General features: G+C 42.1%; 1 protein-coding gene across 2 annotated transcripts in view; it reads right to left on the reverse strand.

Moving 5' to 3' along the window:
• Positions 1–20,764, reverse strand: part of LOC126284692 (coiled-coil domain-containing protein 96-like) — a 141,731-nt gene that overhangs the window by 37,055 nt on the left and 83,912 nt on the right. The window contains exon 7 of one of the 2 annotated variants that reach the window (XM_049983816.1): positions 11,228–11,392. The exons of the other annotated variant lie outside the window; for it this stretch is intronic. Within the exon in view, the coding sequence (XP_049839773.1) occupies positions 11,228–11,392 (165 nt within the window). The remainder of the gene's footprint in view (positions 1–11,227; positions 11,393–20,764) is intronic. 2 annotated transcript variants of the gene reach the window in all.

A 20,764-nucleotide genomic window follows, 5' to 3' on the forward strand; every position in this document is an offset into this window, starting at 1 on the left:
AATTTGTAGAGAAACCAGATGGCAGTTATAAGAGTTGAGGGACATGAAAGGGAAGCAGTGGTTGGGAAGGGAGTGAGACAGGGCTGTAGACTCTCCCCGATGCTATTCAATCTGTATATTGAGCAAGCAGTAAAGGAAACAAAAGAAAAGTTCGGAGTAGGCATTAAAATACATGGAGAAAAAATAAAAACTTTGAGGCTCGCCGATGACACTGTAATTCTGTCAGAGACAGTAAAGGACTTGGAAGAGCAGTTGAACGAAATGGACAATGTCTTGAAAGGAGGGCATAAGATGAACATCAACAAAAGCAAAACGTGGATAAAGGAATGTAGTCGAATTAAGTCGGGTGATGCTGAGGGAATTAGATTAGGAAATGAGACACTTAAAGTAGTGAAGGAGTTTAGTTATTTGGAGAGCAAAATAACTGATGATGGTCGAAGTAGAGAGGATATAAAATGTAGACTGGCAATGGCAAGGAAAGTGTTTCTTTAGAAGAGAAATTTGTTAACATTGAGTATAGATTTAAGTGTCAGGAAGCCGTTTCTAAAAGTATTTGTATGGAGTGTAGCCATGTATGGAAGTGAAAGATGGACGATAAATAGTTTAGAGAAAAGAGAATAGAAGCTTTCGAAATATGGTGCTACAGAAGAATGCTGAAGATTATATGGGTAGATCACATAACTAATGAGGAGGTACTGAATAGAACTGAGGGAAAGAGAAATTTGTGCCACAACTTAACTAGAAGAAGGGATCGGTGGGTAGGACATGTTCTGAGGTATCAAGGGATCACCAATTTAGTACTGGAGAGCAGCGTGGAGGGTAAAAATCGTAGAGGGAGACCAAGAGATGAATACACTAAGCAGATTCAGAAGAATGTAGGCTGCAGTAGGTAGTGGGAGATGAAGAAGATTGCACCGGATAGAGCAGCATGGAGAGCTGCATCAAACCAGTCTCAGGGTTGAAGACCACAACAACAACATAAGGAAGAATGACTATAGTGATAAAATGAGAGAAATGAGAGCTCACAAGAAAGATTTAGGTGTTACTTTTAGCCACGTGCTATTCGAGAGTGGAAATATCGATAAACACATGACGTGTATTCGCAGTTGCGAATACGGACAATCATCAGATTTATATGACAGAATGACGACAATGAAAATTTATGATGGACCAGGACTCGAACCGGGATTTCCTGCTCATCGCTAGCGGTTGCCTTATCATTTGGCTACCCCAGCATACCTCACGGCCAAATGTAAGCATCAATATGTCGGCAATCGTGTGTCTACAACCTGCTGTCGTACATCTCTTATGTAATTCACAAACAGCACAGATATTTTAATTGGAAGTCACTTGCTCGCTGTCGGGGGATAAACACGATACTGCAGGGCATGAGTCATTCAGAAGTATAATGCAGCGTTCCTTCGAACATACATGAATGTCCGAAGTAACAAATACTGCAACGACAACAGACCTTATGTACATTAAATGACTTTGCAGTTGCGAGTATGGACAACCATCGGCTGTATAACGCAATGACGACAATGAAAATTTTTGCCGAACAGGGCCTCGAAACCGGATTTTTCGATTATCGCTAGCAGTCGTCTGACCATTTTTTTTAGGTGCTACCCATTTTTGAACGCTAACCACAGTTTTTTAAATTTCTGCATTGTTTTACAGCCATTGTACAAAAACAAAATAGTTTAAACAATGAATATACATTCTGTGTACTTCTTCTTCTTCTCAATGAAGAATATAAAATTATATTTTAATTACAACCTATAAAAATAATGTCATAGTTAACCCCTTAAAATGAGTGTCAGACTCATACGAAAAACCTAGAATTGAAAAAATAATCAATATATCACATTAACTTGTAGAGACAGCAACGTAGCCTTTTTTTTTTTTTTTTTACACAAATCGATAAAGGCCTCTCCGGCTACATAACCAGAATAATAAAAGTCGTCCCGTTACGACTTAAGGCTGCTCCATGCTACGCCCCGCTTCGGATTTTTCGATGGCTGTCGTCTCTTCGCTGTGTTGTTTCCGTTGTTTGTTCAGTCTCAATAAAAAGCGAAAACTGGAAAGAGGTTCGAAGGTTACCTTCTCATGTCATGGATAATCTAACTGCGAGGCGGGTTATGGAATGCGCTCCAAAGAATATTAGACAAATATTGTCTGTATTTAGGGTTCTTGAAAATCGCGTAACGTCGTTCGTTGAGGTAATACCAAAAATCGAGTACTGTCTTTTCGTCATTACCGAATAAGTAGTGAATAGCGTGGCAGCTAATCCACGTCACAGAGTTCGTTATTGCTCTTGGGAAATACACCCCGTCTGGGAAATGAAGTGAGCGTGTAGTAATCAAGAATATTAGAAAAATATTGCTGTATTTAGGGTTCCTGAAGATCGCATGTCGTTCGTTGAGATAATACCAAAAACCGAGTACTGTCTTTTCGTCATTACCGAATAGTTAGTGAATAGTGTGGCAGCTAATCTACGTCACAGAGAGTTCGTTATTGCTCTTGGGAAATACACCCCATCTGGGAAATGAAGTGAGCGTGTAGTTATCCAGTTGGGAGTCGTGCGTGTGAAAATAGCCAATATCTGCCACACCAAATACCAAACGTCCTTTGCCGACCCGCATTCGAAACCATGTTCATCCGAGTCCACAGAAGGGTGAGTCAGCGAGGTGGGTGTGATGTAGTCGGGACTGGCACAACTGTACCAATTCGTTCCTGCACATGACAGACACATTCTACCTTTTTGGTGTTAGGTCACCATAGTGCCTACTATCAACTTTTGATTTTAATGAACTGAAATCACCGATACCAATGAATTTAGTATAGCTATACCCACGTTGTTCTCGACAGCGCTGAAAGATCTTCACAGCTGAAGCACTTATTATTCTTCCACTGAATCCCTCATATTTTTCTGACAGTTGTGTTCTTGCAGTAGTTTCTTTTCACTGTTGATACTCACTTTGGAGCAACAATTGTAATGTTTTGGCAACGTTCAGTATCAAGCATCTACCAAGTATCAATACTTATTGCAGCTCTACAAGAATTTTTTTATTGATGGCCGCTTTTCTACCATGATTCGCCAAATGCAATAGAAGTGTCGTAACTACCGTCATTTTCATCAACTGCTTCCGCTGTTGCAAATTTCATTGATTCTTCTGAAGTTACTTTTACTGTTCCCCCCAAAGCATCAGTATATTTGGAAGCACTAGTAGGGGAGCATGACAGATTCATAACAGCACATAAACTTTTTCCAGCCCGGGAGCCCTCAGCCCACATAAATAACTGACTTTCGTCTAAAAAATGTTATTGTTTCTTCGTTTTTCAGATGTTCAGAATTCTTCCATACTCCCACAGCTCGAACAAGAGATTCCAAATCAAGAACTAAACAGTTTCTCTTGAAGACATTCTCAGAAATTCTTATCTCTTCAAGCACACAAATTACAGCATGTAGTTTGCTCAAACATTGCACTTAGTACACTTAAACCTAATATTAAAATGATATCACTGGCACTGGTTTCATTGTACTGTTCTAAGGCTTCTTCCTGGAAGCATTTGATGGGGAAGTACTCTGTTCAGTGTTGCTTGCCCTAACTTCATTTCCTGGATGAAAACTTCAACAAGACATGTTCTGTACAATTTATTTCCCTTCTTTCTTTTCTTCTTAATATTCACTTTGGTGGAGTCAAAAAGAGAAACACAACTCAATGAGTAGCTACTCCAAATGTACACAACGAAAGGTGTAAAGTGCCTAACGAAAGTGTGCATGATACTATGCATTATACCACAAACTGGAAGTGACATCAAAGCAATGAATGAAGCCAGCCCACACAGTAGGATGTTTACTATAAATCAACATACATAACCGCCTTGTATAGAAAATAGTTCCTGAGATATCTTGTAACTGAACATGTGCTCATTGAACCTGTAGAAATTACTTATACAATAAATTAATTCAAAATAAATTAACAATATTTAGTTATTCAAAGTCAAAGAAACACATATCAAATTAAAGAGAAAAATCCAAACACAGTTTGATATTTAAAAAAAATCCATATTTTATATCCACACCACTTTTCGTGCTCCCATTAGTGTGGCAGGACCATAAATAGCATAATTAAACTGGTAATGCTCACTCTTCTCATTAAGTTTGTTAAAGAATGACACCAGTTATATTAAATTACATGTTTAAAATAGTGAAAGACTATTAATAGTTATAGAGTGTGCTGCAATTTTTTGTGTTTAGTCTGTTAATATACACTAGAAAGTCTGCCGATTACAATTTTACATTAACGTACATTCACAGAGTTCATGTCAACTGTTCTAAGCAGTCTTTAACATAGTAAATAAAATATATATATCTAATATCTTGTATAATACATTTTAGCTTATATAAATGAGGCTCAAAAAAAGAAAATTCTATGTCAAAAAATTATAATTTTTGGGAAACAAACACTGAACTTCAGAGAAAAGTTCCAATGTTTTTAATACTGCTAACACTATTTGCAGTTTCATATTAGACATTATCTACTAAAATTATAAATGCAATTATTTTGGCTACATAAAAGTTTTATACACTTTTCTGACATTGGTTGTTTTCGTACTGAAAGAGTTTCAGTGACTTTTATCATATTTGTTGTATTTATGAGATTTATTAAGTATGAAATATGCCTATTTTTGCCATTTTAGACTTCACAACAAAGTCAGATACTTCTGTAATTGCAAGTTGTGAATGTTCTACATTTCACTCTATCTGCCATACTTTAATATGAAGAGGGACAATGTTAGATAATACCTTATTTTACATTATATGAGGTCATTCTCCATATAAAGTTATCATTATATTTATTAGTCCATATTAGAGGACGATGAAATAACTCTTTAACACTCAAATAAAAGGTTTTTCCTCACTCTGTAACTTTATGCATCATCACTTTCATGTAATAAGTACTCTACCCAGTCTAATGGATGGCCTCATAACAGGTTATGATACAATACTCTACTCGATGGATGTATGAAGTGCATTAACAACTGTTGGTATTTGACCATTTCTGCAGCTAATCATATACATGTTCTAAAAATGGGTTGCAAGTCTTGATGCACCATATGTTTACCTCTTTGTGTTAGATTTCATATCCTGAACACCTTGTGGACTGAAGGAAAATTTATAGTACACATTTCCTGTCACTCACAGCTGCATCACAACTGTTTTATCTTTAATGAACTAACTGACTCTGCCAAATTGTTTTGTTTTCTATGAATATAACATGGACAAAGATCACTGAAAGTTCGACTACATTTATCGGTGGTTTTATAGGAACTAATCTGATCGAATTAGCCAATTCAATAGATGTATAAAATTTTGCAGCTTCATGAATGGAGTCAGCTGACATGTAGTCATGACCAAGTTCATGGAATTTATGTGTGTAATAACCTAATGCCTACTATTGTACCTTTTTCCCTCATGAAATATATTCATAGGAATGAGTGAAGCTAATATTGCCATTTCATCAACATATTGACTTTGGCTGTTCTAGATGTGAAAAACATGGAAGATCCTGTACCAATGTGTACACTGGTTACTTTTGCAAGAAGAGCTCATCTGTTTGTGATACAAAATTAGTTTTCCAGAAGACATCTGTAGTTCCAGTTAAAGTTAGACTTTGATTATTTGTTTTCTTATTTATTCATTCATCAGTTGCTCCAGTTCCAGTTAAAGTTGGCTATTTATTTATTTATCATGTAGCAATGACAGCAAATATTAAGAAATTAATATACTTAGCAATTATACATTTAAGGATTTCCATACAAAGGCAATAGATTAGAATTTTGAAATTTATAATTTAATAACTACACTCCTGGAAACTGAAATAAGAACACCGTGAATTCATTGTCCCAGGAAGGGGAAACTTTATTGACACATTCCTGGGGTCAGATACATCACATGATCACACTGACAGAACCACAGGCACATAGACACAGGCAACAGAGCATGCACAATGTCGGCACTAGTACAGTGTATATCCACCTTTCGCAGCAATGCAGGCTGCTATTCTCCCATGGAGACGATCATAGAGATGCTGGATGTAGTCCTGTGGAACGGCTTGCCATGCCATTTCTACCTGGCGCCTCAGTTGGACTAGCGTTCGTGCTGGACGTGCTGACCGCGTGAGACGACGCTTCATCCAGTCCCAAACATGCTCAATGGGGGACAGATCCGGAGATCTTGCTGGCCAGGGTAGTTGACTTACACCTTCTAGAGCACGTTGGGTGGCACGGAATACATGCGGATGTGCATTGTCCTGTTGGAACAGCAAGTTCCCTTGCCGGTCTAGGAATGGTAGAACGATGGGTTCGATGACGGTTTGGATGTACCGTGCACTATTCAGTGTCACCTCGACGATCACCAGAGGTGTACGGCCAGTGTAGGAGATCGCTCCCCACACCATGATGCCGGGTGTTGGCCCTGTGTGCCTCGGTCGTATGCAGTCCTGATTGTGGCGCTCACCTGCACGGCACCAAACACGCATACGACCATCATTGGCACCAAGGCAGAAGCGACTCTCATCGCTGAAGACGACACGTCTCCATTCGTCCCTCCATTCAAGCCTGTTGCGACACCACTGGAGATGGGCTGCACGATGTTGGGACGTGAGTGGAAGACGGCCTAACGGTGTGCGGGACCGTAGCCCAGCTTCATGGAGACGGTTGCAAATGGTCCTCGCCGATACCCTAGGAGCAACAGTGTCCCTAATTTGCTGGGAAATGGCGGTGCGGTCCCCTACGGCACTGCGTAGGATCCTACGGTCTTGGCGTGCATCCGTGCGTCGGTGCGGTCCGGTCCCAGGTCGACGGGCACGTGCACCTTCCGCCGACCACTGGCGACAACATCGATGTACTGTGGAGACCTCACGCCCCACGTGTTGAGCAATTCGGCGGTACGTCCACCCGGCCTCCCGCATGCCCACTATACGCCCTCGCTCAAAGTCCGTCAACTGCACATACGGTTCACGTCCACGCTGTCGCGGCATGCTACCAGTGTTAAAGACTGCGATGGAGCTCCGTATTCCACGGCAAACTGGCTGACACTGACGGCGGCGGTGCACAAATGCTGCGCAGCTAGCGCCATTCGACGGCCAACACCGCGGTTCCTGGTGTGTCCGCTGTGCCGTGCGTGTGATCATTGCTTGTACAGCCCTCTCGCAGTGTCCGGGGCAAGTATGGTGGGTCTGACACTCCGGTGTCAATGTGTTCTTTTTTCCATTTCCAGGAGTGTATATCAATGAGAACATTTAAAATACAGAATTAAGGTTGTTAATTAATAAAGATGCAATTAATGACAGTTCATTACCTAGTGAATGAAGCCAATTGATAGCAGAGGGAGCAGCATTAATAAAGCCACTAAATGGTCCTGGATATTTTCTCACAGGGCAGTCTCTGACAATATGTTGTAGGGTTTGTTCTTGTGGCCCATAGTCGCAGGCTGAAAATTTCGGAGCTCACAAATGTGCAATTGTGCAGCTGCACACCTGGTGTGACCAGTGCTTATCCTGTTCAGTCTTGTCCACTCAGTTCTGTTCAAATAACACCATGGTATATTGGCAGATGGAGCTTTAAAACCTTGATGTTTTATTGTTGCAGCAATCCATCTCCTGCATCACTCTTCTTTAATGTCAAACTATTTCTTGTTTCTTCCATTACACCACAGTAGAGAGCGTGATCTTTAACAGTGTGGAGGAGGGTAAGTTAAGACTGTATGAAATGGAACATCTTTGGTATAGTTGGAGTGAAGCAGCTTCCTCTATTCTTCATTAGTTGCTTCTTGGCGTTGCATTACATGTGGTGGAATGTTACCAACGGTATGCAGATAAGGTATCTGTGTGGGTTTTAGTGCACCCTTAATAATTCTCATTGATTGATTCAAACGGATGTCTAGATTCATTGTATGACCTGTGGCTTGCCATACCAAGGCACAGTATTCAGCTATTGGGTATACTAGTGTCAAAGTTGCAGCGCCTGGAGTGGATGCTTGAGCACATGTGGATGTGCCAAATTGTCTCATTATCATGTTATTTCGGCTGTTTAGCTTTGAGCTACTTTTTCCAAGTGTATGTTATACATTAAAGACAGATACAGTGAGGCATGAAGGTATTTAGGATGGAAATTACGTCTAATCCTCTGTTGACAAAAGTTTTCATTGTGCTATAGGTTTTCAATTCTGTTGTTTAGGTTGAATGTACAGACTTCTGTCTTGGTGCATTTGCCTGGAGTCGCCATGCTTTTTAATATGTGTTGAGAGTTTCTCAACTCTCTATACAATATATTTTCTACTTCCTGATGTGTGCTGGTTTGTATTGCTATGGCTAGGTCATCGGGGTAGCAAAACGTTTTCCAACACGTGTTTAGTATGTCACTGGTGTACAGGTTGAAGAATAAGAGTGCTAGAACTGATCCTTGAGGAAGCCCATTTTTACAGTAAGTGGCTTACTCTGGTTTTGTTAAAAGTCAACCTTGAAGTAACGATTGGTTAACTTATTTCCCATAAGTGTCGCCAGTTTCTTCCTCGAGACATGCCTTTTGGGGTTCAGCAGTAGGCAACATTGCCATATGGTTAGACTTTGATTCTATTGGACATAACACTATTAAACCTACACAGCTGTTGCCCAATGTACCTAAAATTCCATGAAAAATTCAGACTGAAGGTTATTGCATTAAGCCAGAGATAGAATAGTAGTGAATATGAAACAATTCTTCCATAGTAATGGGTTATTGCTCCTATCGTGTGTCATAAGTAGTTTCTAGATGAGAAGTCTCCTTATCAACTGCTTCTCATCACGTTCCACAAATAAATAGTTTTGAAAAGCATCCAACAAGAAACAATTTATGATGATGGCTGCATCTTACAACTACTGTTTAGTGTACTAACATTTGTTAACAATCCTAGCTACAGAATAGCATGATTTGCTTTGAGAAATCTTTAGCAGTGTATTGGCTTACAGGTAGGATTGCTATTGTTTCAATACTTTCACTTAATATTGACCTATGGCATAAACATTCAGGGCAAGGCAACTAAGGTCCAAATTATCTATTCTATAGCGCTGCACAGTAACAGTACTGTGTACAGTTGTTAACCAAGTATCTTGCAGTAGCCTTTTGGATACTACAGAATCTTATATTTGCGTAGCTATACATATAGCCCCTAACAATACACACTACTGGCCATTAAAATTGCAACACCAAGAAGAAATGCAGATGATAAACGGGTATTCATTGGACAAATATATTATACTATAACTGACCAGTGATTACATTTTCATGCAATTTAGTTGCATAGATCCTGAGAAATCAGTACCCAGAACAACCACCTCTGGCCGTAATAACGGCAATGATACGCCTAGGAATTGAGTCAAACAGAGCTTGGATGGCGGGTACAGGTACAGCTGCCCATGCAGCTTCAACACGATACCACAGTTCATCGAGAATAGTGACTGGCGTATTGTGATGAGACAATTGCCCGGCCACCATTGACCAGACGTTTTCAGTTGGTGACAGATCTGGAGAATGTGCTGGCCAGGGCAGCAGTCGAACGTTTTCTGTATCCAGAAAGACCCGTACAGGACCTGCAACATGCGGTCGTGAATTATCCTGCTGAAATGTAGGGTTTCGCAGGGATCGAATGAAGGGTAGAGCCACGGGTGGTAACACATCTGAAATGTAACGTCCACTGTTCTAAGTGCCGTCAATGCGAACATCTTACCATCACGCCGGGTGATATGCCAGTATGGCGATGACGAATACACGTTTCCAGTGTGCGTTCACTGTGATGTCGCCAAACACGGATGCGACCATCAAGATGCTGTAAACATAACTTGGATTCATCCGAAAAACTGACGTTTTGCCATTCGTGCACCCGGGTTCGTCGTTCAGAACACCATCGCAGGCGCTCCTGTCTGTCATGCAGCGTCAAGGGTAGCTGCAGCCATGGTTGCCGAGCTAATAGTCCATGCTGCTGCAAACGTCGTCGAACTGTTCGTGCAGATGGTTGTTGTTTTGCAAACTTCCCCATCTGTTGACTCAGGGATCGAGACGTGGCTGCACGATCCGTTACAGCCATGCGGATAAGATACCTGTCATCTCGACTGCTGGTGATACGACGCCGTTGGGATCCAGCACGGCGTTCCGTATTACCCTCCTGAACCCACCGATTCCATATTCTGGTAACAGTCACTGGATCTCGATACGCAAACCACAATCGCGGTACGCTACAATCAAACCTTTATCAAATTCGGAAACGTGATGGTACGCATTTCTCTTCCTTACATTGAGACATCACAACAACGTTTCACCAGGCAACGCCGGTCAACTGCTGTTTGTGGATGAGAAATCGGTTGGAAACTTTCCTCATGTCAGCACGTTGGAGGTGTCGCCACCGGCGTCAACCTTGTGTGAATGCTCTGAAAAGCTAATCATTTGCATATCACAGCATCTTCTTCCTGTCGATTAAATTTCCCGTCTGTAGTACGTCATCTTCGGGTATAACAATTTTAATGGCCAGTAGTGTCTATTGTTAACAAGAAGAGTGAATTTTTGGATGAATTGTGCAATTCTTAACCACAATATTTGGAGCGAAAATAAATTATATACATACTGCACATCTTCTCTAGGATTTGGTACGCAGTTTTTTGAATCTGGTGGAAGAGTCTATAAGACATTGCTTATAGACATCAGGCAGGAATCTGGAAGTGCTCAGACAAAGTATAACAGTACCTTATTTGCCACTCCTTTCATAGCTTATCACAATATTGTGAATGAGTGATTTACATTCGATTTAACTCTAATGGTCCCGTTAAAAAGGTTTCAAATTTTGCCAGCACATTGAAAGTGTTCCGTGTACAGTTACGACATTTTTTATGTTTTAGATGTAAGCAGTAGTCTATGAGTAGTTAACATAACTGTCAGTGTGAGTAGCACTAATCATAATTTGTTGTTAGTGTTCTTTACAATGTAGATTGTAGTGCTTGCGTCTGTAATTTCACAAATAACTTATTCCTTTAACAATCCTGAAGGTTCTGTTGTTTCATAACAGGTCTTAAACACTAGTGAATGAATGAATGAATGAATTCAGACGTTAATCTCAGTGTCTGCCTCTTCATGTTGGTAATATCGTTGCGAGATTCAACAACTTTTTTATTGTGTGGTGTGGTAGGCCTACCTGCCGACGCACAAGCGGTGCCCGCAGCTTGGACATGGCCTTTTCCTGCAGCACCTGCAGCTGTGCCTCCTTCTCTGACACCAGTCGGCGCGCAGTGCTCAGGCGCAGCCGCAGCTCCTCCTCCACTTCACTACAGTGCAGCTCAGCCTCCAGCTGACACCGCACCTGTGACCACAGCTTTGTCAGTCTACAGTTGACACAAAAAGCCGTAGATAGCGTATTTCCAAGTTTTCAGTCGAGCTGGCGATTCCATCTAGACCTAGGGCAGAGGTAGTAGCCAGTCGTCTGGCGTGTTGTAATTGTACCGGTTCCAGCCAGGTTCCGTCACTAATGTGGCTGGATTCTATGAACATGGTGCATGGCTCTCCGACGTCTCCAAATTTTTTCAGCAGTTAAAATCCTTGAACTTCATGCAGTGTGCCTTGTATTCTGTATGCCTTGTCCACACCCATCAGTACCCTGCACCAGCTGTTTAAGTTCCGACTTCTCCTCCAACACCTCCAATATCTTCATCATTCCCATCTCTCATAGAACATCAATCCCCAACATACCACTTTATCCCTTAGCCTTAAGAATCCAAATGGTTGTAAGCACTATGGGACTTGACATCTGAGGTCATCAGTCCCCTAGACTTAGAACTACTTAAAGCTAACTAGCCTAAGGACATCACACACATCCATGCCCGAGGCAGGATTCGAACCTGGGACCGTAGCAGCAGCGCGGTTCTGGACTGAAGCGCCTAGAACCGCTTGGCCACAGAGGCCGGCCCTTAAGAATCCAAGCACCCCATATCCTTTCCCATACTAACGTCCACCACAACCTCCCCTTCTCCACCCCAGATCATGAAGTCATTGTTAACATCTACCCAACATAGCAGTTATAAGCTGTACTATATATTCTACTCCAAATGACGGCTCTACCCTAATCTTTCCCTCCATAACTGCAATTCCACCCACCTCCTATCACCTACATCCCGTGTTATAACTCTTTACAATACTTAGGATTCTTTCGCAAATCACTTCATCTCCAGAGCTATCCGCATCGAAATCACTCATATTGGTAATGTTACTATTGGCCAAACGACTATCAGCCTCACAGGTTTTGAAGATATTTGTGCATTTTATTTAAATCAAAGATTCAATTTCGGTAACAAGATCGCTGTAATTCCCCCCTCCTTTCCAAATCCTTGCAAAGGACACAGCAACAACAAAATTTAATGAACAAATGCACTTAAAACCACAGCTCATGTCACCTACGGATGACGGTTGGGTCTATCACTGACATTCTGCGCACTAAATGGAATCGCCAACTTGTGCAGAAAGCTGTAAACCTACCATCAGTCAATCACGCTGAGAAAATTTTAGAAATTCTTTTTCATGAACGATATTACAATATGACGTCAGATGGTAACACAACAGTTGCTGAAATCATCACAGACTGTAAGACGTCACTGTTCGAAATTTTATCACATTGAAGAATAAAGGACAACTACACCTGCCAGGACATTCCACAGTGAAACTCTACTCTCAGGTGACAGAACCCATGGGATAACGATATACACACATACAGATGGTGGTAGTTTTGCCTCCACAAGGTATAAAAGGGCAATGCATTGACGGAACTGTCATCTGCACTCAGGTGATTCCTGTGAAAAGATTTACGACGTGTTTGTCGCGCACGACGTGAATTAATGGAATTTGAACGTGGAGTAATAGTAGGAGCTAGACACATGAGACATTCCATTTCAGAAATCGTTAGAAAATTCAGTAACACCGAGATCCACAGTGTCAAGAGTGTGATGAGAATACCAAATTTCAGGCATTATCTCTCACCACTGACAACGTACTTATCGTCTGAGAAAAGCAGCGTTCACGTAGAGTTGTCAGTTCTGACAGACAAACAACACTGCGTCAAATAACCGCAGAAATTAATCTGAGTCGTACGACGGACGTATCCGTAAGTTCAGTGGGGCCAAATGGGCTATGGCAGCAGGCAAGCGACGCAATTGTCTTCACTAATAGCACGTAATCGTCTGTAGTACATCTCCTGAGTTCTTGGCCAGATGGGTTGGACCCCAGACGATTGGGAAACTGTAGTCTAGTCAGATGAGTCTCTTTTTCAGTTGATAAGAGGTGATGGTACGATTCGAGTGTGGGGCAGACACCATGAAACCGTAGACTCAAGTTATAAATAAGGCATCATGCAACCTTGTGGTGGCTCCATATTGGTGTGGGCTGTGTTTACATGGAGTCGACAAGTCATTGATTGGAAATGGTTATGTTCCGGTACGTGGAGACCTTTTGCAGCCAATAATGGACTTCATGTTCCCAAACGACGATGGAATTTTCGTGAATGACAATACGCCACGTCACATGGCCACAATTGTTCACGATTGTTTTGAAGAACGTTCTGGACAATTCCAGCCAATGACGTGGCCTCCCTGCCATGAATCCCATCGAACATTTATGCCACATAATCGAGAAGCAACTGCAGGTGACCTCCAACGACCTGTTGAGTCCATTGACGTGGTGCACTACGCCGTGAAAAAGGAGGTCCGACAGACCATTAGGAGGTATCCTATGACTTTTGTCACCTCAGTATAAGGAGCTGGACAGACTGTACTCTATATAATGATACTAGACATATTCCTCTATCGGACTCTTTCCCGAAAATTTTACGTACCCGCACACTGCCTACTGTTAATTACACACTTGTATTTACTTTATGGTACTCATAAACAGCAACACAATTGAAAAATAATTATACCAATAGGAAAACAAAGGCTATATCAAACACACACTTGAAAGTACATGCTGAAGGCACAAGTAACAGAATTATGCCGCTGGCTAGTTTATCGTGTCGTACACTGAGCCTTGCTATTGTTCCTCAGTCCATCACGCGCCTTACGTGCACACCACTGCTGATTGCTCTTCTATGTTGGCCCATTGATGCTATTGTCAATGGCAGCGTCAGATCGACGAATATATTGAAAATCTCCATAGTTAACCATACCTGAGTTCCAGTTGATGTACCAATGCCTAGCTGAAACGAAGGCAGCGGACAGTTTAATATCCAGTCTGTAATGGCGTCATTTGAGATACAACATCAGCTCATAGAATACTAGGATAAGGGAAGGGAATCGTAGCATGTTGACGTAAATGCCATGACACATGACTTAAGCCATATTCCACACAAAAAATTAAATCATAAAGACAGATCTCACCCCCAGTGCTACCAAACATGGTCCCACTGCCTTAGGTACTGTCCTGCACACTTTCTACTTTTGTTTGCATGAACTACTTACCTGCTTGCTGGGTATGCTATACTTTTAACTAAAACTAAAGCCCTAAATTGTAGTCTCGTACATACATATGAAAAGTCTTTTGGGTGCTTTGATGTTCCTTCAGCACGTGTGTACAGTTTCGAAGAATTCCGACAGAGGGAAAAACTGTAGTGAATCATCAAAATGGCGTCTACGCAAGGCACTCTCCGTAACTGAATTCTTGGTTGTGGTAAAAGAAACCCTGGCGAACATCCATAAACGTCTGTGTAGAGTATATAGTAATGATGCCGTTGACACGAATGACGATGGACGATGGGCAAAGAGACTCAAAGCGTCAGAAAATGCTCCATGATCCGTCACATACGAGACGTTTAGTCAGAGCCACTGGTCGCGACATGGTGAATCCATCTGTCGGTTTCTCTAAGTCGAACACTGAAAATTATGAGACCGTAATTCACGCAATGAAAACATGGCTACGACTACAGACAAGAGCTTTTACTAACAGGGAATACGTGCTCTTACACAACACTGGCGTAGGGCCTTAAAACAGGATGGAAGTTTTGTAAATAAGTAGAACATGTAAATGAAATGTTGGCTGATTTTGTTACCAAATTCTAACCCTAAAATAAAGGTTCTTGAAGAAATTATAGGCATTGTTTATTGAACGAACCTTGTAATTTTCATTTAATGCACAGAATATAGATGCAACTCCTTTTCTTCTACTTATCCAACCTAATCTACTTATTTACAAATTGCTAGTCTCAGTTAAACACTTTGCCCAAGCTTCTGCTACTTTCCTGGCTGAAACGCTTTTGCATCAAATTATATTCCGAGTGAAACACAGAGAAGGCTAAACTTATGAAAAACGGATGCACTACTATCATAGAGAATGGTGGAAAGCCCACTGTGAAATACACAGTCCCATTTATTACACACTCCTGGAAAAAAATAGTATACGTGGAGCGACGAATCGATTTTGACCCGATAATGGCACATGCCACTTACGGACGGCGGTTATCGCTGAAACAACCGCTTTTCGGTTATAGTTCAACACCCATTTAACCTGACTGTAACAACTTCTCAAAATATTCACTTTCTGAAGTAGCCGATTTTCGGTTATTTTATTCCTATTATTTCCTGTAATTAACTTAAAAATCGAACAAAGACCGAAACTTTTTTAGCTCTCTCAGTTTCATGATACATAGAATCAAAATATTAAATTAAATAGTTAATTGGAGGAAACCGTAGTCCGTCCACCGTTCGCTGTTATTTTCTCGAAAACTGATAAGTGATTGAATACTACAGAAAAATCATCAGTATTCTCCTATTGATTCTAATTTTTTGAAACTACTCTAAAATCATGTAGTAATCGGGAAACATACCATTGTTTGGGCATTACAAATTGTCAGTACTACAGTGTGAAAAATGAGGTTGTAGAACTCTTGCTTTTCATGTTAATTTGCGCGTTTTCACTGCTACAAGCAGATAAGGACATATTATGTAGTCACAGGCAACAGGACAGGTACTTTTTATTTTTATTGTGTGCTATGAACGAATTTTTGTCAAGATTTTAATTTACTACTGTTACCATAACTTCTTTTCTCTTTTGTTATTTCATAGAAATGGCAGACAAATCTTTAATCTCTTAAATCAAATGAAGAATTGTACTTCATTGCTGCGTCACTTCCTACAAATATTTCCAGACTGGGGTTGATGCCATTCTGCAATACATACAATGAGAAATTATCATACAGACCTGGCGGGATAAGTCCTGCAGAGTGCACGTACAGGTGTACCTAAATCCACCATAAACGGCACATGAACATTATTGGCTCAGCAATACTGTACCAATTCTTATGCCATGTGCTTATTGCGCGTTTCTGACGTTGTTGTTAAAAAGTCACTGATCAATTTTCCTATTTTCTGTAATAACACAATATTTCAAACCAATGTAAATTTTACGAATAAAAATTTCTCATCATTAAAAATAGGTTTATTTAAAAACAAAAAGAAATTTAGCACTGCTGCTATGTCTAATACACACACCAAAAAGTGTTTTGCATTACCTCAGTTCTGAGGGTTCCGGAACCCATACAGAAAATTGGAACAGACATCAACATAAACATCATTTCCACTCTGTTTGTTGCTCATGAAAACCACACATTGCATGTTGTACCATCATACAGCGAGAGCTTCAGAGGTGGTGGTCCGGATTGCTGTTGACACCGGTACGTCTAATGCCCAGTAGCACGTCCTCTTGCATAGATGCGTGCCTGTATTCGACGCGGCATACTATCCACAAGATCATCAAGGCACTGTTGGTCCAGATTGTCCAACTCCTCACCTGCGATTTGACGTAGATCCCTCAGAGTCGTTTGGGTCACGTCGTCCATGAACGGCCCTTTTCAATCTGTCCGAGGCATTATCGATAGGGTTCATGTCTGGAGAACATGCTAGCCACTCTAGTCGAGCGATGTCGTTATCCTCAAGGACGTCATTCACAAGACGTGCACGATGGAGGCTCGAATTGTCGTCCATGAAGACGAATACCTCGTCAATATGCTGCCGATATGGTTGCACTATCGGTCGGAGGATGGCATTCACATATCGTATAGTCTTTACGGCACCTTCCACCCACATAATGCCACCCCGAAAACAGCAGGGAACCTCTACCTTGTTGCACTCGCTGGACAGTGTGTCTAAGGCGTTCAGCCTGACCGGGTTGCCTCCAAACACGTCTCCGACGATTGTCTGGCTGAAGGATTATGCGACACTCATCGGTGAAGAGAACGTGATGCCAATACTGAGCAGTCCGTTCGGCATGTTGTTGGGCCCCATCTGTACCGCGCTGCATGGTGTCGTAGTTGCAAAGACGGACCTCACCATCGACGTCGGGAGTGAAGCTGTGCATCATGGAGCGTATTGCGCACAGTTTGAGTCTTAACAAGACGTCCTATGGCTGCACGAAAAGCATTATTCAACATGGTGGCGTTGTTGCCAGGGTTCCTCCGAGCCATAATCCGTAGGTAGCGGTCATCCACTGCAGTAGTATCCCTTGGGCGGCCTGATCGAGGCATGTCCTGTCTTTCTGTATCTCCTCCATGTCCGAACAACATCGCTTTTGTTCACTCCGAGACACCTGGACACTTCTCTTACTGGGAGCCCTTCCTGGCACAAAGTAACAATGCGGAAGCGACTGAACCGCGGTATTGATGGTCTGTTCATGGGTGAACTAAAGACAACACGAGCCGTGTGCCTCCTTCCTGGTGGAATGACTGGAACTAATAGGCCGATGAAAGCAGATTCTACCTGCAAGCAAGTGATTTTCATCTGCACTTATGACGTAGACTTGGTGAGCATTGTATTGTAGAGTGCATTCGTCAAACACACATGGAACCGAGCTCAGGCCTTATGGTCTGTACTGTAAAGTGCATTCGTCAAAGACACACTGGACCGATCTCAGACCGAAGCCACGCCATGCTTTTACACAGAAAAGTGCATTTTATCTAAATCTTCGTTACTTTGCACTAGTTCTAGAACAACAGCACTTCTTATGGCAAATTGCTATCTACAGAACTCCAGGCCAATTTCCCTGTATCTCGTGATACGTTAGCATGAGAACCACCACTCAGCATACATGTTTTCATTCACTTGGCGACACCTTCATGATTTGTGTACCTTGCAACATTGCTTCAGTTGCAGCTGCTGTCCCTAGCGAAAATAAAGGCGGGGGTGGCGGGGGTGGCCTAGAGCGAAACACTGAGAGCCCTATTACCAGCTTCACGCAAGGTATCTACATCAGCCTCAGCACTTTGCTTCAGTTAATACGTTTATGCATTATCGAACCATATTCCATTTAAGGAGGATACAATTAATTCAATGTATTTCTGCGTCAAACTATTTTGTTTTTCTCCTATAAATCCCGCGATCTGTTTGCAATAGCGCTGGCGCAAGTCATCAGCTAGTTCCTGGAATATTTCTGCCTTACTAAATTCGTTGTGAAACATTACTGTTCACATTTTTAGGTTCGGCCACTAACCATAAGTTACTCATACGTAAGCATGGTTCATCCATCCAATTGCACCTTTAATGAACACAGTTACATCCTCCATTTTCTTCCTAGAAACAGGTGTTATCAAGTTCACTACCGATGGGTCGAGAGGAGGAGAGGGTACACTCAACACTGTCTTAACTTTAACTGATCTCGACTGCAACTGCTGTACCAAAACTTGAAAAGTTTTAATCTGCCTATCTCTGTTTTCATTTTCTTGCTCTTTCGTTTGTACTCGCTCTGTTAAAGAGGTTAACAGTTTCACTCATCGTAGAAACACGTGGTTCTAACATTCTGCATATTCTGCAACTTCCGCTTCAGTAACGGAGATACAAGAATAAAATACACTTGTCTTACACACAACATTGAAATCAATTAATTTCTACGCTGGACCATGGCCTAACATTATTGAGAACAGTACTGTGCCAAATGACCTGACTGTCTACAAATGTCACACATAGCTGGTACTGACTTAGTGCATGGCAACTCATGCCTTGATAAATTACAGGATTTGAGCCTCACTGGTTTTAAACACAACTCCCAGGTATTTCCCCTAAGCAATGGCAAGTATGAAGACTTACATTTTTTCGATTTCTCCTAGGGCATGACAAGGGCAGTGGAAGCACCATGCACCCTCGAAATTTACAGACTTGAGCAACACAGCAGATTCTCCAGACTGTCTGCCACATCTGCTAACATAATACCATGGCTCCGTGCAAGGCAGTGGATGAAAGTGTAGTTCACACATTGGCGTCGACCACGATAAATCGTCGACTGTTTTGTAGTACGTATTCTCATAGACATCGAGACGGTGAGCCATGGTAAACTGCAGCAACTCTGCATGGGATGTAGAAGATAGTGCAGAGTTGCACCATGGCCTTCTTCAGGAGAGGCAAGCCATGGAAGCCGATGTCGGCGCAGCCTTTAGTGCACCTCCAAGGTATACCAAGGTTGACGGTGTGTCAAATACTATCAGTTAAGCTCTCAGAATGCTAGAGGTAGTAGTCCTCAAGACTTCGACATCAGCAGATGACATATTAATAGCTCACAGTGACCAGGTTCAGCAGACCAAGCGTGCAGCAATCTACGAAGCATAAATTATCTGGCTAATGATAGGCAGCATGTCACATGGTTTGCAACACAGCTGGCTCACTGCAGCTGAATAACTTATGGGCTTGGAAGCCTCAGTATTGACTGCTGTCCATTGGAGGCAATGGCATTATGTCTTGTTAAAGATGATTGGATATGTCCACACTTTGTGGCTCATCACCATTCTCCACAGCACCTCAGTGTCACAACAGTAGTTTTTAATGCTTTGGATTGGTGTTGTTGTTGTTGTTGTTGTTGTTGTTGTTGTTGTTGTTGTGGTCTTCAGTCCTCAGACTGGTTTGATGCACCTCTCCATGCTGGTACTGACTTAGTGCATGGCAACTCATGCCTTGATAAATTACAGGATTTGAGCCTCACTGGCTTTAAACACAATTCCCAGGTATTTCCCCTAAGCAATGACAAGTATTAAGACTTACACTTTTTCGATTTCTCCTAGGGCATGACAAGGGCAGTGGAAGCACCATGCACCCTCGAAATTTACAGACTTGAGCAACACAGCAGATTCTCCAGACTGTCTGCCACATCTGCTAACATAATACCATGGCTCCATGCAAGGCAGTGGATGACAGCGTAGTTCACACACTGGCGTCGACCACGATAAATCGTCGACTGTTTTGCAGCACGTATTCTCATAGACATGGAGACGGTGTGCCATGGTAACCTCCAACAACTCTGCATGGGATGTAGAAGATAGTGCAGAGTCGCAGCATGGCCTCTTCACCAGAGGCAGGCCATGGAAGCCGATGTCGGCGGCAGCAGCCTTTAGTGCACCTCCAAGGTATACCAAGGTTGATGGTGTGTCAAGCACCATCAGTTAAGCTCTCAGAATGCTAAAGGTAGTAGACCTCAAGACTTCGACATCAGCAAATGAGATACACTCCTGGAAATGGAAAAAAGGACACATTGACACCGGTGTGTCAAACCCACCATACTTGCTCCGGACACTACGAGAGGGCTGTACAAGCAATGATCACACGCACGGCACAGCGGACACACCAGGAACCGCGGTGTTGGCCGTCGAATGGCGCTAGCTGCGCAGCATTTGTGCACCGCCGCCGTCAGTGTCAGCCAGTTTGCCGTGGCATACGGAGCT

This window comes from Schistocerca gregaria, chromosome 8, assembly GCF_023897955.1.
Source record: "Schistocerca gregaria isolate iqSchGreg1 chromosome 8, iqSchGreg1.2, whole genome shotgun sequence".
Taxonomy (NCBI): domain Eukaryota; kingdom Metazoa; phylum Arthropoda; class Insecta; order Orthoptera; family Acrididae; genus Schistocerca; species Schistocerca gregaria.